Here is a 21,954-nt window from a genome sequence, read left to right as displayed (position 1 = left end):
CCGGTTTATTAGTGTTTAAATCAGCTCTCCTTAATCAACACAATGATCATAACTGCTATAATGAAACATCTCAGACCTTGAAAGTTTGGACAGACTGGTGAAATACTAAGGTATATTTGTGAAAACAGTTTTTATTCTTTAGTGTAAGACTAATTTCAAGTCTGTTGTAAACAAGAAAAAATTACCAAACAAAACCTCTTCCCTCTTCCCTAGAACAAGACTTCATTGAACTACAGAAAAAAAAATAAATCTTAGTCTTATTAAAAGTGATGGAATTGGAACACTTAAAGACACTTTAAATGATCTTAGACTGCATACCTTCCACCTTGGGCTTAGGCCAGGAAGTTAGTTTTAAGAAGTGTTTAATACTGCACAAATCCTAAGCAAAGGAAATTGGCTTCAATGTTTTAAAATGTTAGGTCAGTGGATATTGCACTGATTCAGTGTGATAGACACAAGACCCAATCGTTCAGATTTGAACCACTCATTTCACAGTCATTGTTATTTCTCTACTGCCTTTATTTGAGTCTAGAGTCACCAAAAAACCCACTCTGTGTGGACTCCACCTCAAGAGTAACTGCATTTAGTTTTGTTTAAAATAGAGAATTAATCATTGCCAGTATATTTCTTTTTCTCTGACAGTGCTTCAAGTTTGCAGTGAAATTAGAAAATGATTGTTAATTTACACATACAAGATAATTCTATGTGACTTAAGAAAGATTAAATGGAACAATCAGGAGTGACAGTGGAAGAAATTAAATCAGGATATGAATGAGCGCTGTTTTATACTGTAGGTGTTCCCGCAAAATCTAATGCTAATACTTAAACTCATCAGTTAATCACTTCCCATATTCTTTTTCAAATATTAACCTTTTAAAAAGTTGAATTAGCTTAAGAATAACTTGATATATTATTAGGATTCATTTAAAAAGTCCATGCCGAAAAAGAATGGTTCTCTTTTTAAACATTTTTTAATTATTATGAGTCTTATACGAAGAGGAAAATATATTTTAACAAGCATCCACACAAGTGGTCTGATTACGTTATTCTAATCTGCAAACCTAATTATCACCTTCTTATGGAGTACAAGGAACAGCTTTAGAAGAAAATTAATGTATCCTATCAGTGGGACAGTTTGTCACTTTATTAAATAATCATCTTCTTCGCAAATAAAACTGTTAGAAGCTTCATTGTATTAAGGAAAAAATAAAACCCCTCACACCATTACATATTAAAATTAACTTCCCACCGTTTCTTTAATGGTCTATTAAGCCTTCACTGTGGTGGATTATGAAGTACAAATGAGGATATCAACTGTTTCTAAAATTGTAAGAAACAAATATATTCTCTGTGCATTTTTTATTATAGTGAGCTATAATTTAGCAAACATTTAAACTATTTTCACTAGTTTCCAATGTACAAAGTGTATATTAAGTCCAAAGTAGATAATGTAATTTTTTCCCCTCCTTTTGATCTAAATCATAAGCAGTGGGAGAAAACTAACATCTCTCTATGTCTAGCTCTTCTTCTGTAAAACTGACAATTAATATTCGACATTTCAACCTGGAAGACAAAATCAATCCAAACATAATCTGAAGTGCTTCCAAATATGCCCCTGGAATAAATCTTTAGACCAATCTATGCCATGAAAAGTAGAAATCTTGACAGAAATATTTAATACATCACCATTTAAAACATCATTCCACCTAAGACTAAAATTTGACCTCCATGTCATCAGTCATTGTAATTTAGTTTTTGTAATTCAGCTTGTGAATACATATAGGAATCCAACTTGTGAACAAATACAGGGCCATATTGTCTGCCCTGTAATGAAGAAATCCAATTGGGCTCACCACTAACTAAAGATTTGCTTTCACTGGTCATGGCAGTAAAACAATATGGTGCAAGTTTTAACTTTTGGTTTTTTCTCCCTTAGAGGATAATATGACTTCCATGTAGAGTTAACCTGGATTATTTTCAGCTATCTTTGATTAGGCTATATTATGCAGTGAAATCAAAAAAACTACACATAACGAAGCCAATTTTAATGGAATTTTCATCTAGAAAGAGTTGTTAGGTAACAGATGGAATATCAACTTAAAGCTACATATAAAAGCATACTTAGCTATGCCTTATTAACTATCTCTCATGAGTCAACATATATCACCTGGGATTTAGGTGACAGTTTGTGTATACCGTATTTCCACTAAAGCTTAAACTTAATATCCAACATCTCAGGTAAGAGCTCTTACCTTTGCAATTCTAGACACAGTTTTTGTTGTTACCTGCTGGAGTTGTCACCCTGGCAGGAGGACAGCATAATCATCATCCAAGTCCCTTGGATGAACCTATACTGTATCCATCAGTTCCAAGATGTTGAGGTGCTCTGCTTCATATAAATAAACATTCAACATTTAACAAACAAAGAAATGAAACCCCAAGCCTTCTCTCACAAGGCAACTTGTATTTTACTTAATCAGCAAAGAGGAAGAAGGTGACTCTTAATCAGGGGGCTGCAGCTGGGATTCTCGCATTTCAAGCAAACACTGAAGCTCTAAGTATAGCAGCAACGGTGGGAGAAGCAAAGTTCCCTTTCTGACACTGAGGCAGGTTCCGATTTTTTTTATCTGAATTAGCCTTCTCTTTAAATAGGAAAAATGTTCTCACATCAGGGAAACTACTTCCTGCCCAACACTATCTCTGAGGAAGCTTTACTAGCTACATATTTTTAACTCCTTCCAAAAAGCTGGATACTTTGCCCTTACATGCAATCTAGAATTTCATAAGGTAAAGAACTATAAAGATACTGATTTTCCTTAAGTATTATCTGATACAGTTAAAAGTTCACCTCCTGTGGCTTGTGGGTAAGATATATCCAGACATAAAAACTGTTCAGTATTCTGTGATATTATACATGCGGCATTACCAGTAGTCTGTAAAATAAGACAGTCTGAAATATTGGACAGTTACTTAATTTTAATGTACAAGACAGTAACTGAGTTAATGAAACAATGACAAAAGTCGTTGTTTTTATGATATAATCTACCTCTCTACATTTTTAAACTTACAAATGTGAAGATCAAAAGCATGTCTTATGACAAAAGGTGAAAAATATAAAAGCTCTGATAGATCAGGATTTCAGTGATACACTGTCTCACACTGTCAGACAACAGATCTGTGCTTATTCCCAAATTTAAATTCTTGGAGAATAGAGTAAGAAAATATTCACAGTTAGGTATTACAGAATGCTTTCAAAAAAGTATAAAAGTAATTAACTCTAGGAAAAGAAGATAGCAGTTATTTAGTCTGCAGTGGCATTGATACTTCATGCTTCTGAATAGGCTTTAGTGAGGAAGGATCACTTCTCTAAATCTTAACATCACTTTTCCATTTTTTCAGCAGGCACTGGGCTTTCATTTCTATATGCTTTTAAAAGAGATTGCATCTCTAGAAGCTCTCACAGACTTCTCACTGTGCACCAAAATCTTGGCACAGAAACTGAATATAACCTTTTCCAAGCTACAGGTTTCAGTGCGCTACTAGTTCAGAGCACTAAATGGCCATACTTATGGTTTTATTACTTAACTGTGCATTGTCAAAGAGTATTCTGGTAGAATTGTACATCACATGCAGCTTTATATCACTTTATTTCACAAAGAAATGAGTTATGAAAATGATAGACATTATACAATAAAGACTTCAGAAAAAAAATTAATAAATAGACCAAACAAAGCAACACTTAAGATTTCAAGTGAGAGACATGGCTGAAAAGCAGTTTCCTCTTGCCCTGTCAGCTTCTTCCTTTCCCTTTTTATTAAAACACTAAACCATGAGCATTAAGCAACTCTTAATTTAGCTTTATAATAAAAATTGAAATCCTTCTTAACCAAAAGTACAGTTTTGTTGAAATCTGTATCCTTGATTATTTTATAAGGTGAAGGAACAAAGTAAAGTCAAGAAAGGCAATGAAAAAAGGAGTCAAATCAGAAAGAGAAACGACAAGTCTTAAGATGCCAGAGGAAGGAAAAGATGAGCATGCCTTATAGCAATAAAAAATTTATAAGTTAAAATTTAATCTCAAATATTTCCTTCACTTAAGACAGCTAAAATACATTTGGTAAGGAATAAGAAGTTGGTATAATGTCAGATACCAGGGACCGCTAGCTTGTGATCCAGTATATTCAACCACTGCACACATTTTATCCAATGCTTCAGTCGTACCTCCACTTTGTAATGGAGCATGCTTCCAGGATGGCAGAGCTGGTGCCAACTAAGATGGCTCTGAATGTACAAGTAAGACAGCCACAGTGGTATTGCCTGGTCCTTCAGTGATTAAATCTACTCTAAACCTCAGAAGAACATGTGGTCTTGTGCTTCATGCAGACATTGCAGTGCCATCCAGTTTAGAAGTAGTTCACTACACAGGTTAGTTGTGACTGTCCATGAAACATTTTGAGAAACTGTCAGTCAGTGATGGTCTACAGTAGCCTTGAAAGGCATCTTCTTCCTGTACCTTTAAGCAGATTTCTCTTTGGCAGTGTTTGCTGTGTCTAATATGTCTCTCCAACAGGGACTGCACCACGCCTATATTCCCTTATTCTACAATTTTAGTGTCTTTGGGCATTGTAGCTTGTTAAGGAAACTACCCAGTCTGACCATTCACAAGACTCTCTGTCAGTCACACTCCCAATGCCAGAGACTTTAACTGCTGGGATCAAAGCCCCTTCAGAGTGGGTAGCTCCAGTGAGACGACGGTGCCCCACTTGAATCTCTACACACTCCACTAACATGCAGTCAGACCGAGTTTTCTTACCAGTTTGGCTCTAGAATTCCCATAGCAGAGTCTCAGATGTCTAGTTTCATAAAGCAATTTATTCATGATGCAGTAACAGAGAAACAGCTCGAGCTGGGTGCTTCTGAGGAGGGACCCCCAGCGAAGGGGCCCTTGGGCTTTCATACCCTCAGTTCAAGTGAGTGCAAGTCTCGCTCTTCCTCCTAAGTCTTTGGTTTCTGCTGTGTCTCCGAGTGTCCATTCACCTGGCTGGTACAACTGGTCTTCACGCCTTTTGTCTCAGGCTCCCACCCTCAGTCTGTATCTGAATTTGCATCTCAGACTGCCCTTGCAACCTGAGCTGCCTGCACTGGATGTATTCCTCAACAAGGTAATGGCAAAGGAGTTTTTATAGACAGAAGGAAGACTACTGTGTGCACTTATGAAATATGCCAGACTGCAAATACTTTAGATTAGTGTCTGTGTTTTCCTGTTCTAGATTTAAGAAAAGTAGTTAGGAATCTCTCATTTGTATGCAGATACTAATATACTACATATAAACCATCACCTTTGCAGCAGGTGTGTCCAGGTTCCATGATACTTATTTTGCTTGTGTGACTAAAGTAGTGGATAAATATTGTTAGTAATTTAAACAACATAATTAAAAACTTAGTATTTCATGAGACTTTCAATAATACAAAACTGCTTTTTCACATGGCAACCTGGTGACAGAGTCAAATTCCCACCTGCTTAGTTATTTTCTGTGTTTCTGCTGTTATTGCAAACTATGGCATTTGTATTTGCATTGTGGACCAGCTGCTATTTTGTTGTCAGTGATTAAAATACTTTCCGAGTAAAAGAGTGTGTCAGAAGGAGAACCTGAACCCCAAGCTCCCTCTTCCCGGCTGAGTGCCCTCACTATTACACCAGTGTAAAAATAGTCCCAAGGCTTCAGTGTCTTGGCTGCTGTGCATTCAACATTTGGCTGCTACTTCAACATTTTTTTGGATAAGCCCTGCTTAGGTCAATTCACTCAGGTTTAATTTTTAAAAGCCCCTGAAAATTTGTCAATTACATTTATGTTCCCAAATAATTTTCACTGAAGATTTATACTGCAATACTCCATGAAATCAAAGCAGCTGAGCATATTGAAGATTTCATTTGGTGTAAGTAGTCAGCTGCCTCATACCAGCAAGAACATATTTCTTTGATTAACACACTTCTTTCTTTCTTTGAACATCAACAAAATCTTGATAAAAACGCTAGATTGACAGCTTAACACAGCCTTCAAGGCTTTACTATCAAAATCCAAATTACTGAAGAAGCTTCTGCTACTTCTGCTGCTACTATAGTTATTAATATATCATCATAACTAAAAAAAAAATCCAAGAAGTATTTTAGCTCATAAAAAAATAAATCAATGCTGCCCTTGTTTTTTATATATTGTGAGCACAAAAACACTAACCACAGAGAAAGTTCTTCAGTTGGCCATTATACTCCCAAATCACAAGTTACTGTTCCAAAGAGCATTCGATGCCTTTAGACATCTTCATAATTGGCTCAGAAATAGCTTGCTGCAAGAAAGGTTAACAGACCTTGCTGTTCCTCATATGGACAAATCTTTATTAAAAACAGCATAACCAAAAGGTTCTCAAGAATCAGGAAACCGTATTACTTGCAGCTGTTCCCTAAGTCTAATTTGAACAAAAAAATAGCAAATGTAACAGACAGCTTCTTCCTCTGACTATTAAATCAAAATCCTGAGTAGCTTTTACCATATCTACCGATGTCATGTGGATTCAAATGATATTCTGAGTTCTAGTACATCAGGAATAAAATTAATGTAAATTCAATATGATGTTAAAATACCATATTAATCTATTAACTGTGTTAAGTTTTGCTATATCTAAGTTGACTTACATGGATTGAAATTGGACAGAATTTGAAAACTTTCCAAGCTTAATAAATTCCAAGTAATTACTATGTAACAGTTTTATGTCCAATGATTTTCTCTTTTTCTATTGTGATCCATTTTATGCCATGACATGTGAACACAGCAGAAACATCAAGCTCATTCTCTCATCCCCTGACCAATAAATGAACTTGGAATTCTGTAACTACTGTTGATTAAAATTTTGAGAAAAAATACCCAAATGACATTGTTTGCCACATGTTTCTTTTGCTGTCTTGTATTCTGTCTTGACAGTTTACCCAGTTTACTCGTGGACATTTTGAGCTGGAAGGAGTCAGGGGTATACTGGTTCTTTAGTCAGCAATCTGCCACATAACATTTTGATCTGAACCATTTACCCAAACCAGAGCTGAACATTAGAGAGCACTCAAGACAGGTAACATACATACAATGTGTATTTCCTGAAGTGCAGAGTAGAGGCCTAAATAAACAAAACCAATTTTTGTTTGAGCAGGTTGGTAAAATTTCTTTAAATTCCCATAATTTCTCTGTCTGACAAAGGGAAAAATATCCTAGGATGCTAGTGCCCTGAGCACTGGTGAGACAGCAAATGAACATCTGTTAATCTTCTACTTTAGAAGTGGATGTAGATCAATAGGCACTAATCATTCAGGAACACAATTGTAAGAGAAGCTAGAAGGTATTCTTTCACTGCCATGACAGCACACAGAAATATGCTAAAATGAGAATATCCTAAGCCTGTCTTAGGAAGGGAAAGAACATAAGAAATTACAAAGGTGTAAATGACCAATATAGTATTCCGAAAACACATCAGAACTCCCGTTTGGCAGACAATGAAGCGTCATGAGGGGAAGACAGACCAGGTGATATTTTTTGTTTTGTAATTTTTTTCTGATAATCTATTAAAAATATGTTTCACAAACACAGACACACAAAGATACTGAAAAAAAAAATAATATTTTGGATATCATTACATAATGAAAAATAAAAAAATGTAAAATGAAAACACGAATATAAAAGAATAGAAAATATAATTTGGTAATATCAATGCTAAAGAGATATTTCAGTACTAAGATAAATACTTCTCAATTTTGATTATATACTTATGTTCATATTAGGTAAAATAAAAAGAAGCAGTACTTACTATTTTACAAGTAAAACCGAAATGCAAAATTATTCTGAAGGAAATGTTAGCAATAATGAAGTTATAACAACAGATACCATCATACAGCTGCATCTATAATTTGATATTCATACAAATCCATCATATGAATTGCTCTATATTATTAAAAACAAGTACTTTCAAAATATTGTCTTTGGCAAAATATATCCTATGTTAATCAAATGAAGATATACATCAGAAGTAAATAAGAACTTTACCTGAGGAATACCCACTGGATCAATCTTATTTTGTAAGATATGCAAATTATACTTTGCTGCATAGTATAAGTTTGGAAATACTTCTAGCTTTGCACATTTCTTATAAAGGGTTATGTAATCTACTGTAATAAAAATAAGGGACTGAAAATCAGATCAGAAAGCAGTCAAATTACTTACATGAAAAAAACACACAGGCATGAACAAGGCAAACTACATTGAAATAGAATGAAGAGGCAAATGGAAAATGTTATCTGAAGTGATGGAGATGGTGACACAGGCTCTTTATTTGATACATTAAGTACTTAAAATCACTACAGTTACATAACTAGCAAAGATAAAAACTATAGGTTATTTAATCAGGGGCTGACATGCTGGTTGAAAGCATTACTTTTCTGACAATCTATTAAAAATTAATTTTGAACAGTAGTACTAAGGGTTAGGAGGACTGACTAAATTCTTTAAAAATTTCTTTCCAATTACCTAAGACTGCCTAATATGATACAAACCAATTTGCAATTTTAGAGTGCAGAATTGGAAGCCTGGAGCACATTAGTTGCAAGATTCAGAATCTGAAGCAAATCTAAGACCTAATTTCTAGTGAGTTAAAGGACAAGGCAAGTAAAAGCACATACTGCATATTATGTCAGTCCGTGCTGTACTAAAGGAGTATTTGGACTCTCCTCATTATCTATAGGTATTGTAATAGGGGCTTAATTACTGGAATCAAAGGATTAAAAAAAAAGTCCCATAAAGCATCCACAGTTCAGAGTAAAGGTTTTCATGTTGTTAAATTTTAATTTCTTTGTACTAAAGAGTAATCTGTTTATGTTTATTAAATAGGAAGTGTAAAATTTATCCCTTAACAATTCATTTCATGGCTTTTAATGGCTTGGATATTGTCAATAACATTATATGTAAGTGCGCTGTGGCCACTTAACAACTGTGACTGGGTTTTAAAGAAGGTTTTCTTGGTTTTGCAATATATATTAGAAAGGGTTGCTGCCTAACCATTTACAAAGCCTAGCATCTGTTGCAAACATGAAATATAGCAACATCAAATTTATGTAAAGATTTGCCATTTACATCTGCGATTTGAAGATTAATTTATCCAAAATGAAGTTTGAAGCTTCAAATTTACATGTTAGTACTAATTAGTTCTGACTATAATCCCTCTCCAAAAAAGCAATATTTGATCAAAAACAATTTTATCACAAGGTACTTTATTCAGTGTGTTCATAAAAAACCAAGGAAAACGATCTTATTCATTTGTATAGAAATACTTGACCATACTTTATCAACAAGCAACAAATAGCAAGCTGTATTTTAGCAGTTTTGTTACAGTGTTTCCCAAATCTGCTATAGACTCTCTTCACTTCTGAATTTACCACAGATGAAATAAGTCAGGAACCTTTTTCTATCATTGTGTTATTAATTGTTATTTCAAATGGTGTGACTATACAGTGGAAGAAACCAAGATTTAATTCCTATAGAGTTACATATTATAATAAAGGGCACTAGTTTTAATTAATTAAAGAATCTGTAAAACATCCACTAGGCACCTCAATCCATAGAAAAGGTTCAGTGACCTGCTCTGAGTAATGAAACATCATCTGCAATAAATTCCTTTGCCAGCCTGACACCAGCTGAAGAAAATTAGATTCTATTGACCTGGGCCTATAGCATATGGATAGACCTTTTGTGAATCAACAGTTTGTTACTTGTGCAGTGCATGCTGGGCCAATCCCTCCATATGACTGTGCACCACAACAGTCCTGTCTCCTAGAAATTAAATGATTTTCATCCTTTAACATTAACCCTGATACATTTTACTTGACAATTTGTAAAGCAACTATTTCTTTAAAAACTGGGAATCACTTATCTTATAAAACATGTAACTTCCCTTAAAGAAAAAAACCCCAACATTCTCATATCTTGTTAATAGTAGTAGAACATATTTCAGTTTCTTGTTTGTTCTTAAAAGTGCAGTATGGCAGGTGTTACACAACAACCCCCACAAACAGAAATGCCCAATGAACAGTACAAATGCCCTTACCACTCTAACGGTACAAAACCCGAACCCTGATTAGTCCTAAAGTAGTGAATTTGACAGCTGAGGACACTGGGAATACAAACATAAATTCACCGCTCTGCGTATGGCCGGACACAGCACATTGCTTTCAGAGATGTACTTTGAAGTCATAGGGGATGCTCAGGACTTAGGGATTCCTGGTTAACATACATTTTATACAGCACACTGCCTCTAGTCCCCATGAGTCTGAACCTAAGGTTTCCCAACCACACCAGTGTCTCAGACAGCCACTACAGAATATTGTTTAAGAGACCAAGAAGTCTCTCAAGCAGAGGGCCTTAGCCCATTAACACTTTCTAGAGAAATGATAAAAATATGAACTCTTGGGTAAGAGAGAGGTGCAGATACCACAGATGCAAAGTGCTGTGATTTTGCTCTGTAGACAACAGACATAGGTAGGTTGAATCAGTTTTACACTCCAACTATCTCCCTTTGTCCCAACTCAAGCACACATTATGTTCTTCAGGCATTATTTCTAAAGGTAGGCTGCTACACATTTGAACTGACAAAAGAACATGCTGGTTGTGCTTTTTTATTTCTGTCTCTCTATAAACATTATAACCAAGAGCTAGGCAGAGGATGTTAATTTACCTACAAGCCATCTCTTGCTCATGGGAAAATATTTCACACTCTATCATAAATATTTTCACCTTACTTCGCTGCTTCTGATGACTGCAGTTGCAGTAATGCTGCCTGAGTCCAGAGATACTGTTCCCTGGAGTCTTATCCTTTAAAGAAAAGGAACCTTTGGGTTCAGTGGGACAGGTAACAGATGTCTGCAGTTTGGTCTCTCTGTGGAGCCAGTGTCTTCTTTTTAAGCTTTTTCATATCAGTCACAACCAGGAAGGGAGGAGAAGTTGAAGGAAAGAGACTGAAATATCTGCAATTCGAGTTAGGAATGTTGTGTTGATGCTTAGTATATTCACTGCAAATATGTGGTTGTGTCTCCAACCAAGAGACTCCATCACTTAAACTGAAAAGCTGGAAGAATAATGAAAATATCAAAATAGTTTTGTTCTATTCAAAACAAAACATTTTGACTGTTCAATTCAAAGTCAAAATAAATGAAATTGCTTTTAAACTGATCTTTTTTCCTCTCGGTCACAAAACTGGAACTTGCTTTCAACTCCAGTATTCAAGTGGAATAACCGTGTTCTGGTTTCTTTGCTGCCAGACAGGACTAGATATCTTTTATGATACAGCTTTTGAATACAGTAACAGTGTATTCATGACAGGATTTTTTCCTTTTTTCTTTTTTTGAGGTTAGTCAAGATATGATGTTATGATAACTCCATTGCATAGTGCAGTACACAAGTTAGGACACACGGAATAACTTGCTAAAGGTTCATCTCCCTGCCATTTCTCCAAACTTTTCTTACTGTGGCCTTTCCTTATTCTCCTGGAGAATACTTACATGAAGTAAGTCAGTACTTTCTATTACTTAAAAACTTCCTTAGAGATTAAATGTATAGATAGCGGCACAAAAAAAAAAAAAAAAAAGCACAATTAAGCAAGTTGAAAGGGAACCTCAAAAGTCCTTGGTCAGGAATATGATGCAAATCAAGTTATTAGGAACTTTTTATGCTGGATTTGTTTATGAAATGTGGGAGAAGATTGATATTTGAAAACCTCAAAGACAATGTATTTAGGACTGTAAATGCAATTTATAAATCCTACTTTAGTTTACTGAAACTAAGAAATATCTTTTATGCTACAGGATGCTAGAGTCAAAGTAGTATACCTAATTGAACAGAATATTATTTTAGAATAGTTAATATCAACTTGAATTATTTTTTTGTTGAAGTATCCTTTGTTTCCCTGTGTATATTCCAGTCACATAATTCATACATCTGTTATTCCCAGCATCGAGCCTACGATGTTTACACAGGTCCCTGTAGGGCATTTTGGCCTAACTGAATCATTATTTCAACTGTATGTCCTAGTTTAATGACACTGTTACTTGAAATACTGCTTTTGCAAGTTTTGTTCCCTCTGGCATAAACTCAGCCTTTCCACACTTAAATCTGAAAATTTGACCCTACTCTGAAGCAGGAGATGCTGGGAAGGAAAGTCTGCGTCCTCAAGCACTGGGTTGTCAGCACTTCAGACCTGTAGAGTGGGTAATGTGACAGCTCAGATTTTGCAGTTTTAGAACACATTTAAATCTCAATGCAATGTCAGCCTGATTTCTGATAACGTGTGCTAATGACCCAAAGATATAATTACTTAAAATGGTCTATTAGGATTCATTCTTTTGACTGAGGTAGGGATGCTACTATTGTGTTCTCACTTCCATTCTTTGCTATTTGACTACCATTAGAAAAAAGATTATTCTCTTGCAGATCCATTTTTAGGAACAAGTAAAAAATATTTTAAAATCACTGGTAGATATTTATGTTGAGCCTTATTTGGAAAACAATATGGAGCCATTCCATAGCGCAGCTTACAAGTATAAAATTGCCAACATATTAAGGTATGTATTAAGTATCTTTTCATTGAAAATTAAGCTTCTGAACACAAAAGATCCTTTTGTCGAAGGACTTGATTTCAATTTATTAACAAGCTCAAATAAACAGGTGCTTCATTGCAAAGGAGACAACTGACAATGTGGATTTTTAGTTCTTCAGCATTTACACAAACTTAGATTTTCCAAAGACTTAAATGTTTATCTCTAGCCAATTTACAAATCTACACCCTAATTTATTTCTTTTTATTTTTAATAAGCTAGTAATACTAAGTCTTTGTGTCCAAAATGTATGAACACTGCAGAGTTTCAAAATGTGTCACAGTTCCCAAGAATTAGTCACTTAGTTCCAAACAATGCCACAAAATTGGCTAGCAGTCATTAAAAAAGCCTTTCTATGTCTTGCAATATTCTCTCACCTTCATTTGGAGAACATAAATACAGGAAGATTCTGCTTCCACTCAAGTACAACGGGTCAGGAGTTTCCCTATTAGTATGCTCTATTTACAGATGATCAGAGTGGTAGGGAATGCCCTCAGGAATTTGAGGATCATTACCAAGGATTTAATGCAAAAGATTCTCCAACCCCCAGTAGCCTAACTTACTTCACTGAAGTAAGTACAACACCTGTGGATTTCAAAAGATCTCTGCACACTGTATAAACTTAAAAGTTCCTCTTCAAGGAAACTTTTTGCGTGTTCATTTTTCAGAGTAGACCATCAGTGCAAAGGCCTGCTCTGAAAAACTGAATGATAGCTGTGAAAGCTAAAAAAGTTGGAAAATCAGGCAAGACGAAACTAAAATAAAACCAAAAAAGTATTATTTTTCTTAAATCACAAGAGATATGTACATATGACAGTGTAGGATTTTCAAATGAGTAATGTAGGATTTTCAAAGGAGCAGGTGCTGTTAACTATGGAGCCCACTATTAATCAGACTTGAGTTGGACTTGCTGATGCTAAATCATTTAGATTGCATAGAAAATTCCACATTCTGGTGAATTAAATCTGGCTTAGCAGACATCTAAAAAAGGGTTTTATTTTCACACACTGCAGGAAAATGCTGCTGCAACATATTATGGAGTGTTGCCACATGCAAGTAACTGTTAGTGGAACAAAGTATTTGTGAACCATCATCATCTGGAAAATTCTATTCAACAAAAATAGAAATCCACATTTTTTTCTCACTACACACAAAAAAAATCAGTTTCTATTACAATACTTTGCTCAAGACTTTATATTCTTTTTAGAAAGGCATAATCTTTCTAAATAGTCTTTGAATACCTAGAGAATCACTGCTTTTTTCAAGTTCTTTCAATATCACAGTACCAAAGTACGTAGAGACTGGAACTATATATTTTTGTAATTAATTTCCTTAAGATAATGTTAGAAACATCAGGTTCCTTAAAATATAGATGAATTTCAAGGTGAGTCTGCTAGCAGATGTTATTAATGGCATATGATTTATTGTGACATGAAATCTGATCTGAAACTCATGTTATTAGCTGAGCTTTTTATAAATTATAATTGCCAACTGCTGAAAATACGCAGAAAGACCACTGATAAACTAGCTTCATCTTCAAGGCCTAGAATATCTGCATTTGCTAAAAGTCCAGTATCTCTAGTCCTGCTGACAGGGGATAATACATTGGGATACACAGATCAGGCTTGAGTTCAGACCTTCTCATGATTCTTTGAGAATGAGAAGCATCAGAGCTAGGAAAAGGAGACAGTAGAAAACAAATATGTACTGTGGGAGTTGAAAAAAACCCACAGACTTGGGTTCATAGTATGACACTGCATAGATACTAAACAGATTAAGTATTCAAGAAAAAAGACCTCAACTCTGACTGTTAGATGTAAAATATATACTTTTAATGTGAAAACAGTAAGAAGTAAGATAATTTTCAAACATTCAAACACCATTCTGTACAGCTCTAAGATGAGAACACAAACAGCATATTTTGGCATGCTGAGGTCTATGAAGATTTGCATCTACCCAAGATTTTCCAGGTCACCCACTAACCCAAAAAAAATAACCCTAAAGAAAGTCTATGGTTAGGCTCACAGTGACAAAACATTTGTGTTAATAATTATTTCTAGACAACCCCTATATATTCCAAATAACATTGTATCTTACTTTCCTCTCCGCATGTGTCTTTAAATGTTAATTAAAGTTTCTGAAATGTTGCTTTTACCCATCACAACTTACGTGCTAAATTACCTAAATAAGAAGAGACAAACATAAACAGTGCATTATGAAGGTTATCTACTGAACAAACCAGATATTGAAAGGGGGTAAATTTACACTAAATGTAATACATTTTTAATCTCCATAAAAGCTCTGCGATAATACTGAAAATTCAAGAAGCAAGACAAGAAACAGATGCAAAGTCTCATTCCTGACTTTTTTTTATGTATACAAAGTTGTTTAAAGATAAAAGCATTTATGTGTAAAATGGCATTCACTTGCCCTTACTTAGAGTATATATGGAAGAGACCTCTGTCAAGGCACCAGTGTGTGTGTGAATGAAACATAAGGATCACCATCTGCAACTGTCTAAGAAGTGTTCCTCAGTGCCTAAAGGCAAAGTGAAAATTCAGGGAACCCCACAACCACAGTGCATCATCTTGTCCATGCTAGTCTTACAAGTCAAACATCACACCTGTGAGAACAACTTATTTACAATGCTTTTGATTTCAGTTGAAATACCAGATATGAAACAGTTACATTACAAGTGGTCTGGAAGCATATACTTAATATAAAATGAACCAATTTCCTCTCTTCTATAAGAATCAATATTTTAAAGGAAGTGTAAAACTTTACTCCTCAGAAAACATACCTTAATAACATGGAAAAACATTTTTATATGCATGTATTTTTAGATTCTTACCTACTGTTGAACTTCTCTGGATGTTTTTCTCTCATGATGTGGAATCTGTGGGCAATTGAAGCATCCTAACAGGAAAAAAAAAACCACCATAAATCTGTTGTGACAGGAAAATTGCAAAACAGAAGACCAAAACTGTAAACAAGGTGTTTTGTGAACTGTCATTTTCAACAAGAGCAATACTCTTATCAGTTAGAAAGCTTACAGGTACACTAGTTCCAGAATGGGATATATCTGAACTTAATAATATATTATTCCTGTTGCAGTCTCCATTATTCCTTTTTACAAATCAGACGTGATAGTTATATTTACTGAAAGTGTCTTCAAATTTCATACAGCAAGGTTTCCAATAAGACCATTGGTACAGTTCTGCCTAGTAGAAATACTATATAAAGTATTTGAAATCTTTTTCTTTAAAAAAGGGGAGTGATAAGAGTCAGCAAAGTTACTTGATATGCATACAAGTTGATATTTGCATAAGGCCATTCAATAACTTTCTCTAAAATTTGGTGGAAAATTGGAATAAATGTCAGGAGATTCCCCATTTGCTACATGTCAGGGTGTGAAATCATGTAGGGGTAAAAATAGTTTAATATAAAAAACAGATTTTTTATTTGAAATAAATGTTATCAAAACTCTTTAAAATTAAGTAAATTATGCTATTAACATAATAAATAACCTGTATGTGAAATGAAATAGCTGTATGAAATACTTATATGTCTGTAACATTTAAATGAGAATCAAATAATTGTGCTGGTGGGAGTTGCTGAATATAGAATATTTGGAAGTGATTTCAAAGCATTTTTGTATCTCCTTTGCAGATATGAAGTTAATGTTTTCCTCGGTCCAGATTATGTAATATTTATTTCTCATACTAATCATTAAAACTTTACAAACTGGAAATTGATTTTTCATCTTTAATGTATGTATTAAATGAGGTGAGAGTATGAAATCTACCAACTCATGAGTCTTGCAAAGGATAGTAAACACAGAGAAATCCATTTAGATCATGTCTTCATATTATATCTTAAAATTCTGGATATATAAGAATATAAGAAGAGTTAGTTCAGTTAGTAGGAAATTAAAATGAATTTCAGTTTCTATGTAAATAGCATTTGAGAAAAACTACAAACAAAACTGTTACTATAACCAACTATCACCTACATGAACCTCCCCCCCCACCTTCTACAAACTTCAACAATTATGGAAATACAAAACCTAAGAATTAGAGAGAAATATTAAATTAAGTATGAGTATATCTGGCAACATTTAAAACTATTTTAAAACAATGAGAATGAGAATTTGGAGGAAAAAATAAAAATTAAATACTTAAATCATATATTAATAATTATTCCAAACATGATAAAAGTTTTGCTTAAAATAATTTTAATTTTAATTTTATTTAAACTAATAAATGTTAATCTAAATCACAAATAAGTGTGATTGGCTCCATTAAAATATTCAATTTTATTCATGATCTCGTTATGTAGTTTCTAAAGATGTCCATAGTTTGTTGCTTTAATCACATCATAAAATTATTTATGTATTTTTCTATTATTTTTAAGAATTGAATTGTCATTCAACATTTTACTGTTCTACAAGGAAATCACAGCAAAATTCCCCAGTGACTGGACTGGTGTTAGTCATAAAATGCCTTATTGTTCTGTCCTGTCATCCAAACTGTCATCTGAAATTTTCAGTGCTGTATTCTCAAACTGCACTCATCATTATTTTAAATTTATTTTTTTTGCAATTTTATAAGGCAAATATCCACAAGTATCCAGGTGATCCCACAGTTCTTGGAGATGGATGAAATAAAGCTGACAGTAAACCCTGAGACATCACACTTCTAAACAAAGCCTGCCAACTGAACTAAAATAATAACTCTGTTAACTTTAGAAAGACCCATCATTCATACTTTATCCCACATTAGATATGCCAGCATTAGAAAAGTATATTTGTTAGCCAGTTTTATATGAAAAAGAAATAAAAGGACTACTGTTGTATTTAACTGTTCATTTTCTACACACTGAAGCAAAAGGCAGATCCAAGACAAAATGAATAAAGAAGTAGTAGCGTTTTTGACAGAAACTAGGAAACACTAATCAAGGACTAACTGTCTAATGAATGAAATGAAAAGGCTAATGCGCTTACTCATGCATAACAAATGCAAGGCACAAACAAGCTAGGGATCAATGCCCACTGCAGACGGCAAACAGGCAGTTGTTTCCATGGAAGGTTGATTGGATCAAAATTTTCCCCTCCCTGAACATTTTCTGACTCCAAAATGAATCAACTAACTTAACGATCTGACAGGCAAAAAAAGTAATACACAAAGCTAATTCTGACAGGCACAACACAAGACAGGTACATATCAGACCAATTTCACAAAAAAAATTGCTGAAGAGCTACTTTTATTAATGGAAACCAGAATAGTAACTACACACAGATAAGCTCAAAAGCAGAGATGCTAAGGCTTTCTTCAGTTTATACTGCCCAATTGTTCTTTCAAACCTTAAATCAAATCCAACGTAGAGAGTCGTTAGATTTCCTAGCCTAGGGACCTCTTCCTAACCATAACTTCCTGCTATAGGAAAATCTGAAACCAGCCCATGCTGGTTGTGCATTAGCAAAACAACCCTTTGCTTTAGGGGAAAAAAAGATAAGAGGAAAAAAAAAAAAAGAAAACCAAGAAACTGAGTTTTCTGTTTTTCAAATGTCTGTATTCTTTTATATGTTATGACAGTAGCATATAGACTGGCATAAATGAATGAAAAATAATGGGAAGAATTGAAAGTAAGAGGAACTTGAGAATGAGTAGGAATACAAGTACTGTCTCCCAAGAGCTGCTGGAACTACCAGATGCCACCTCCAAATCCTGAGGAACAACCATTAGAAATTTGCTGGATTAGGAGAGAAGAGGGTGTTTCATTGTGAGCTGTTCTGGCTACATTAGAAACAGGATTAATTTTAGCATACTTCATTCAGCCATTTCCAATAGTGGCTTCTAGCCCAACTCGTTTAGAGCACACAACTGTTGATGGACCAATGGCAAATTCATTTCTTTTTTTCTGTCACAAACTATATTAAAATCACCTAATTAACTATAGAGAAATGGAGCAATATTCATATGCATGGTGAATCAAATATTTGCATATTGTCAATTGCATGCTGACCTTTCCTAGTACCCCATATTGTGGATGGCCAGTAAAATATGAGAAATTATTTTTGCATTTTATTATAAAACCAATGCAAAAGAGAAAATGCAGCATTCAGTAAAGCAAACTCACACAGTTCATCATATTACCTAGAAAAGTAACAAGTGAACAGGATTTTTTTAGAAAAGTCATATGACAGTCAGATATTGGTACATAACTAATATCACCTGTGAGCATTATTTATATTTTTTTAAATAAACTGATATGTATCAGGGCCTGAAATACAACTTTTCAGCATTACCATATCTGAATCTAAACATTTTCCATTTTTTAAAGAAACACACCTTAAGTGCATGCAAACATGCTGAAAATTTGCAAAAACTTTATTATTAATAATAATAATCTGAGGAGACACAATGTTGTTGTGAAGCCTGTTGCAAGATGAAAGGAGAAGGAAGATCTTATGGTACCACTCTAATATGAAACTATTAGCTTTCACTTCATCCATACTTCTGTCACAGAGTTCATTTTATATCTAAAGTATTTTAATATTTTTCCAAAGCATCCAGACCAAAGCATCCAAGAATTGAGATTTTTCCAGGAACACTTTTGCATCAAAATCAATGTAGACACAAAGTAATGCTGAATACAGAGCATTTATGGCAGAACTAAGGAACTAATTTGACTATTTTGTGTTTCTGAGACTATTATATGAATATTTGAGTTGTACACTACTATTCTAAAATACCGCATTTCTTTTTTCAGATATACAATATTTTCAGTCATTAACATGTTAAATGACAATAGCCTAGATGATAATTTCTGTTAACTTTAACTTCATAGTACCAATCCAATCTGAAAAAAACTATCACACCGTGTGCTCTTTTGTATGCCTACCTCATTTATATGGTTTCCACTCACTACTGTAGCATTTTAAAAGTAGAGATGAAAGAATGGGTGCTTGAAGAACAGAAAATGCAGTTTATCTGAGTTTAAATTCTACAAAATTGTACACATACTCTTAAAAAATGTATCCCTAAATAGGACAAATATTCAACCTGGATGCACATCTAATGAACATGCACACAAAAACACATATATGCACCCTTACATTTGAACTTGTTCAGTGCCTGAAGTAGCTGGACTATCCTTATATCTCACTCAGGTTTGTTTTAAATCCTGACAGTGAAGATAAGATAGAGAACAGACAGAGCATATCTGAATCTACTCCTAGGAAATGGAAAAAATATTTTAATTGAACTAGGACATTTCTCAAAGTGACCTGCCAAGAAGAAAAGAAGCTTAAGTTGCTACACCTCTTTAATACCTTATGATTGACTTACACACATATATATTCATCTTTTTAATGGGTATTAGCATTACCGGAAAGCAATCTGAAGCAGTCTTTTCAGAGGAGTAACCTTATACATTGCGAATAACCTTATAGAAAGATTAATGCATTTAATATATGTCTATCTATAAGCTTGCTGTGATTAAAATTTCCATTAAATAATAATTTTTATGCTGGTGAACAAACAAATGACCAGTGTGCATCTTCTTTGGATATAAATGGTCTGATTATTTTTTTTTTCTAAGATGTTTCTTTAATTAAGGCTTAATGGATCCACAAGGCTGGGAAGCTTAAGGGATAACTCAGCAACCTGCAATCTTTGGATCAGAATGCAAATCTAACCTGAACAACCAGTTAACTCACATCAGTTATTAATGTGAAATAGTACAGATGTAAAAAAAAAAAATCACTGAAAATAGATTAAGAAAGTTCACTGTAGTGGCTTAAAAGTTATTTTCTAGATAAACAAACATCCTTATGATTATGCATTCTACTTTCTGAAAATATACAAAAAACCCACAAAAAACATGGGTACATCCTTTGTTTTAGTATTCCCCCCCATAATAACAATCTCAGATAAACAAATCATATTGAACCATTGATTAACCAAGTATAAAAAAAGGTAGCAAAGAAGCTTCAGATCCTGACTTGTTTGAATCCAGCTGTCACTTCACATTTGACTCCCAGGTTTTTTATTAAAATACATGAATTAACCTGAGAGAGAAAGAGATTTAAAAAAAAATTAATTCATTGATACATTACTTTTGGTGAAACGCTAGTTACTATAGTTGTCTTAGTTTCTACTGATATTCTGAGCCAGTATATCTGAGAAAGGTGATAGTTTGAGAACATCAGAGCAAGAAGATTTCAAGTGCTTTTTCAAACAGCTTTACTAAAAGATAATGATCATTCACTATCTTACAAAAAAATCTGAGAACAAAAATTTGAAAAATTTGTGTTCCTGTCTTTCCACGAAAAATACAGAACCTGTCAAGAGAAACTGTCAAGGTAATGCTATTAATTTTGTCAGTGATATTCTTGACAGTCAGCCCTCTGATGGTCATGTTCAAATATATTTCAGAGGTACATGTATTACTAAGTCAAGTGAGAATTTATATTTAAAATACTCATTTAAATAGGTAATATCTCAAAACCCAGGATGAAACATCAGTAACCACAGTATTTATGAATGATAGACAAAAGACCAGAGAATGGTATATCTGGAAATGGTAACATAAAATCGGAACAAACCTTCAAATGCAAGCATATTTCATCTCCCTTTTCATTTGAAGTCAGATCTCTGTTGAGTTTCTGACACTGCTAATGCACAACTTGATTTGGAATTGTTTCACACAGACAAAAAGTGGAATCCATTTTGCAGGAAAAGATATTTCTGTTGAAAAAAACACCAAGCTGTTCTGCCTGTGTATAACTCTGTAACATGTGGACATATACACAAATTGACTCACCGGTATTTACTATCATAATGTATTAGTTCATACAGGGTGACCACATGTCCCACTGTGTAAAGACCAGTACAGAGACCAGTCCTATAAGACAAGCCTTTGTACCAGTATCTCAAGGACTTTATTTGAGAAGCGAATTTGGGGTTTAGAAATTGACATTACATTTCTATGTATCTATATTTTTAAGTTATTAATCAAATGCAATGACCATCAAAGAAGACTGGGAGGTAAGACAGGTTGTTATCAGACCAGATGTGTCATGTGCCCCATGACTCAATGCAGTACACAGGACATGTACCCTGTAAGATGATCTCTGCTGAGGATACACTGTGTTAATGAGCACATCTCCCTTTCTTTATATTTGGTCACCCTAAATTTACTGTAACTAGAGAAGGGTTTTTCTAGGTCCATCCTGAGTGTTTATGTAGCCACTAAAAAGAGGAGAAGAAAAG

The 21,954-nt window shown here is 34.1% G+C and overlaps 1 protein-coding gene across 8 annotated transcripts in view; it reads right to left on the bottom strand.

Annotated features, from left to right (window-relative positions):
- Positions 1–21,954, bottom strand: part of DGKB (diacylglycerol kinase beta) — a 386,692-nt gene that overhangs the window by 122,440 nt on the left and 242,298 nt on the right. For all 8 annotated transcript variants that reach the window (XM_027723229.2, XM_027723230.2, XM_027723231.2 and 5 more), the window contains one exon: positions 15,531–15,595. In XM_027723229.2, the coding sequence (XP_027579030.1) occupies positions 15,531–15,595 (65 nt within the window). The remainder of the gene's footprint in view (positions 1–15,530; positions 15,596–21,954) is intronic.

This window comes from Pipra filicauda, unplaced genomic scaffold (genome assembly GCF_003945595.2).
Source record: "Pipra filicauda isolate LSUMZ 115617 unplaced genomic scaffold, ASM394559v2 scaffold66_size7647185_pilon, whole genome shotgun sequence".
Taxonomy (NCBI): domain Eukaryota; kingdom Metazoa; phylum Chordata; class Aves; order Passeriformes; family Pipridae; genus Pipra; species Pipra filicauda.
Note: the sequence above shows the minus strand (reverse complement) of the source record. Positions and strands in the feature narration are given on the sequence as shown.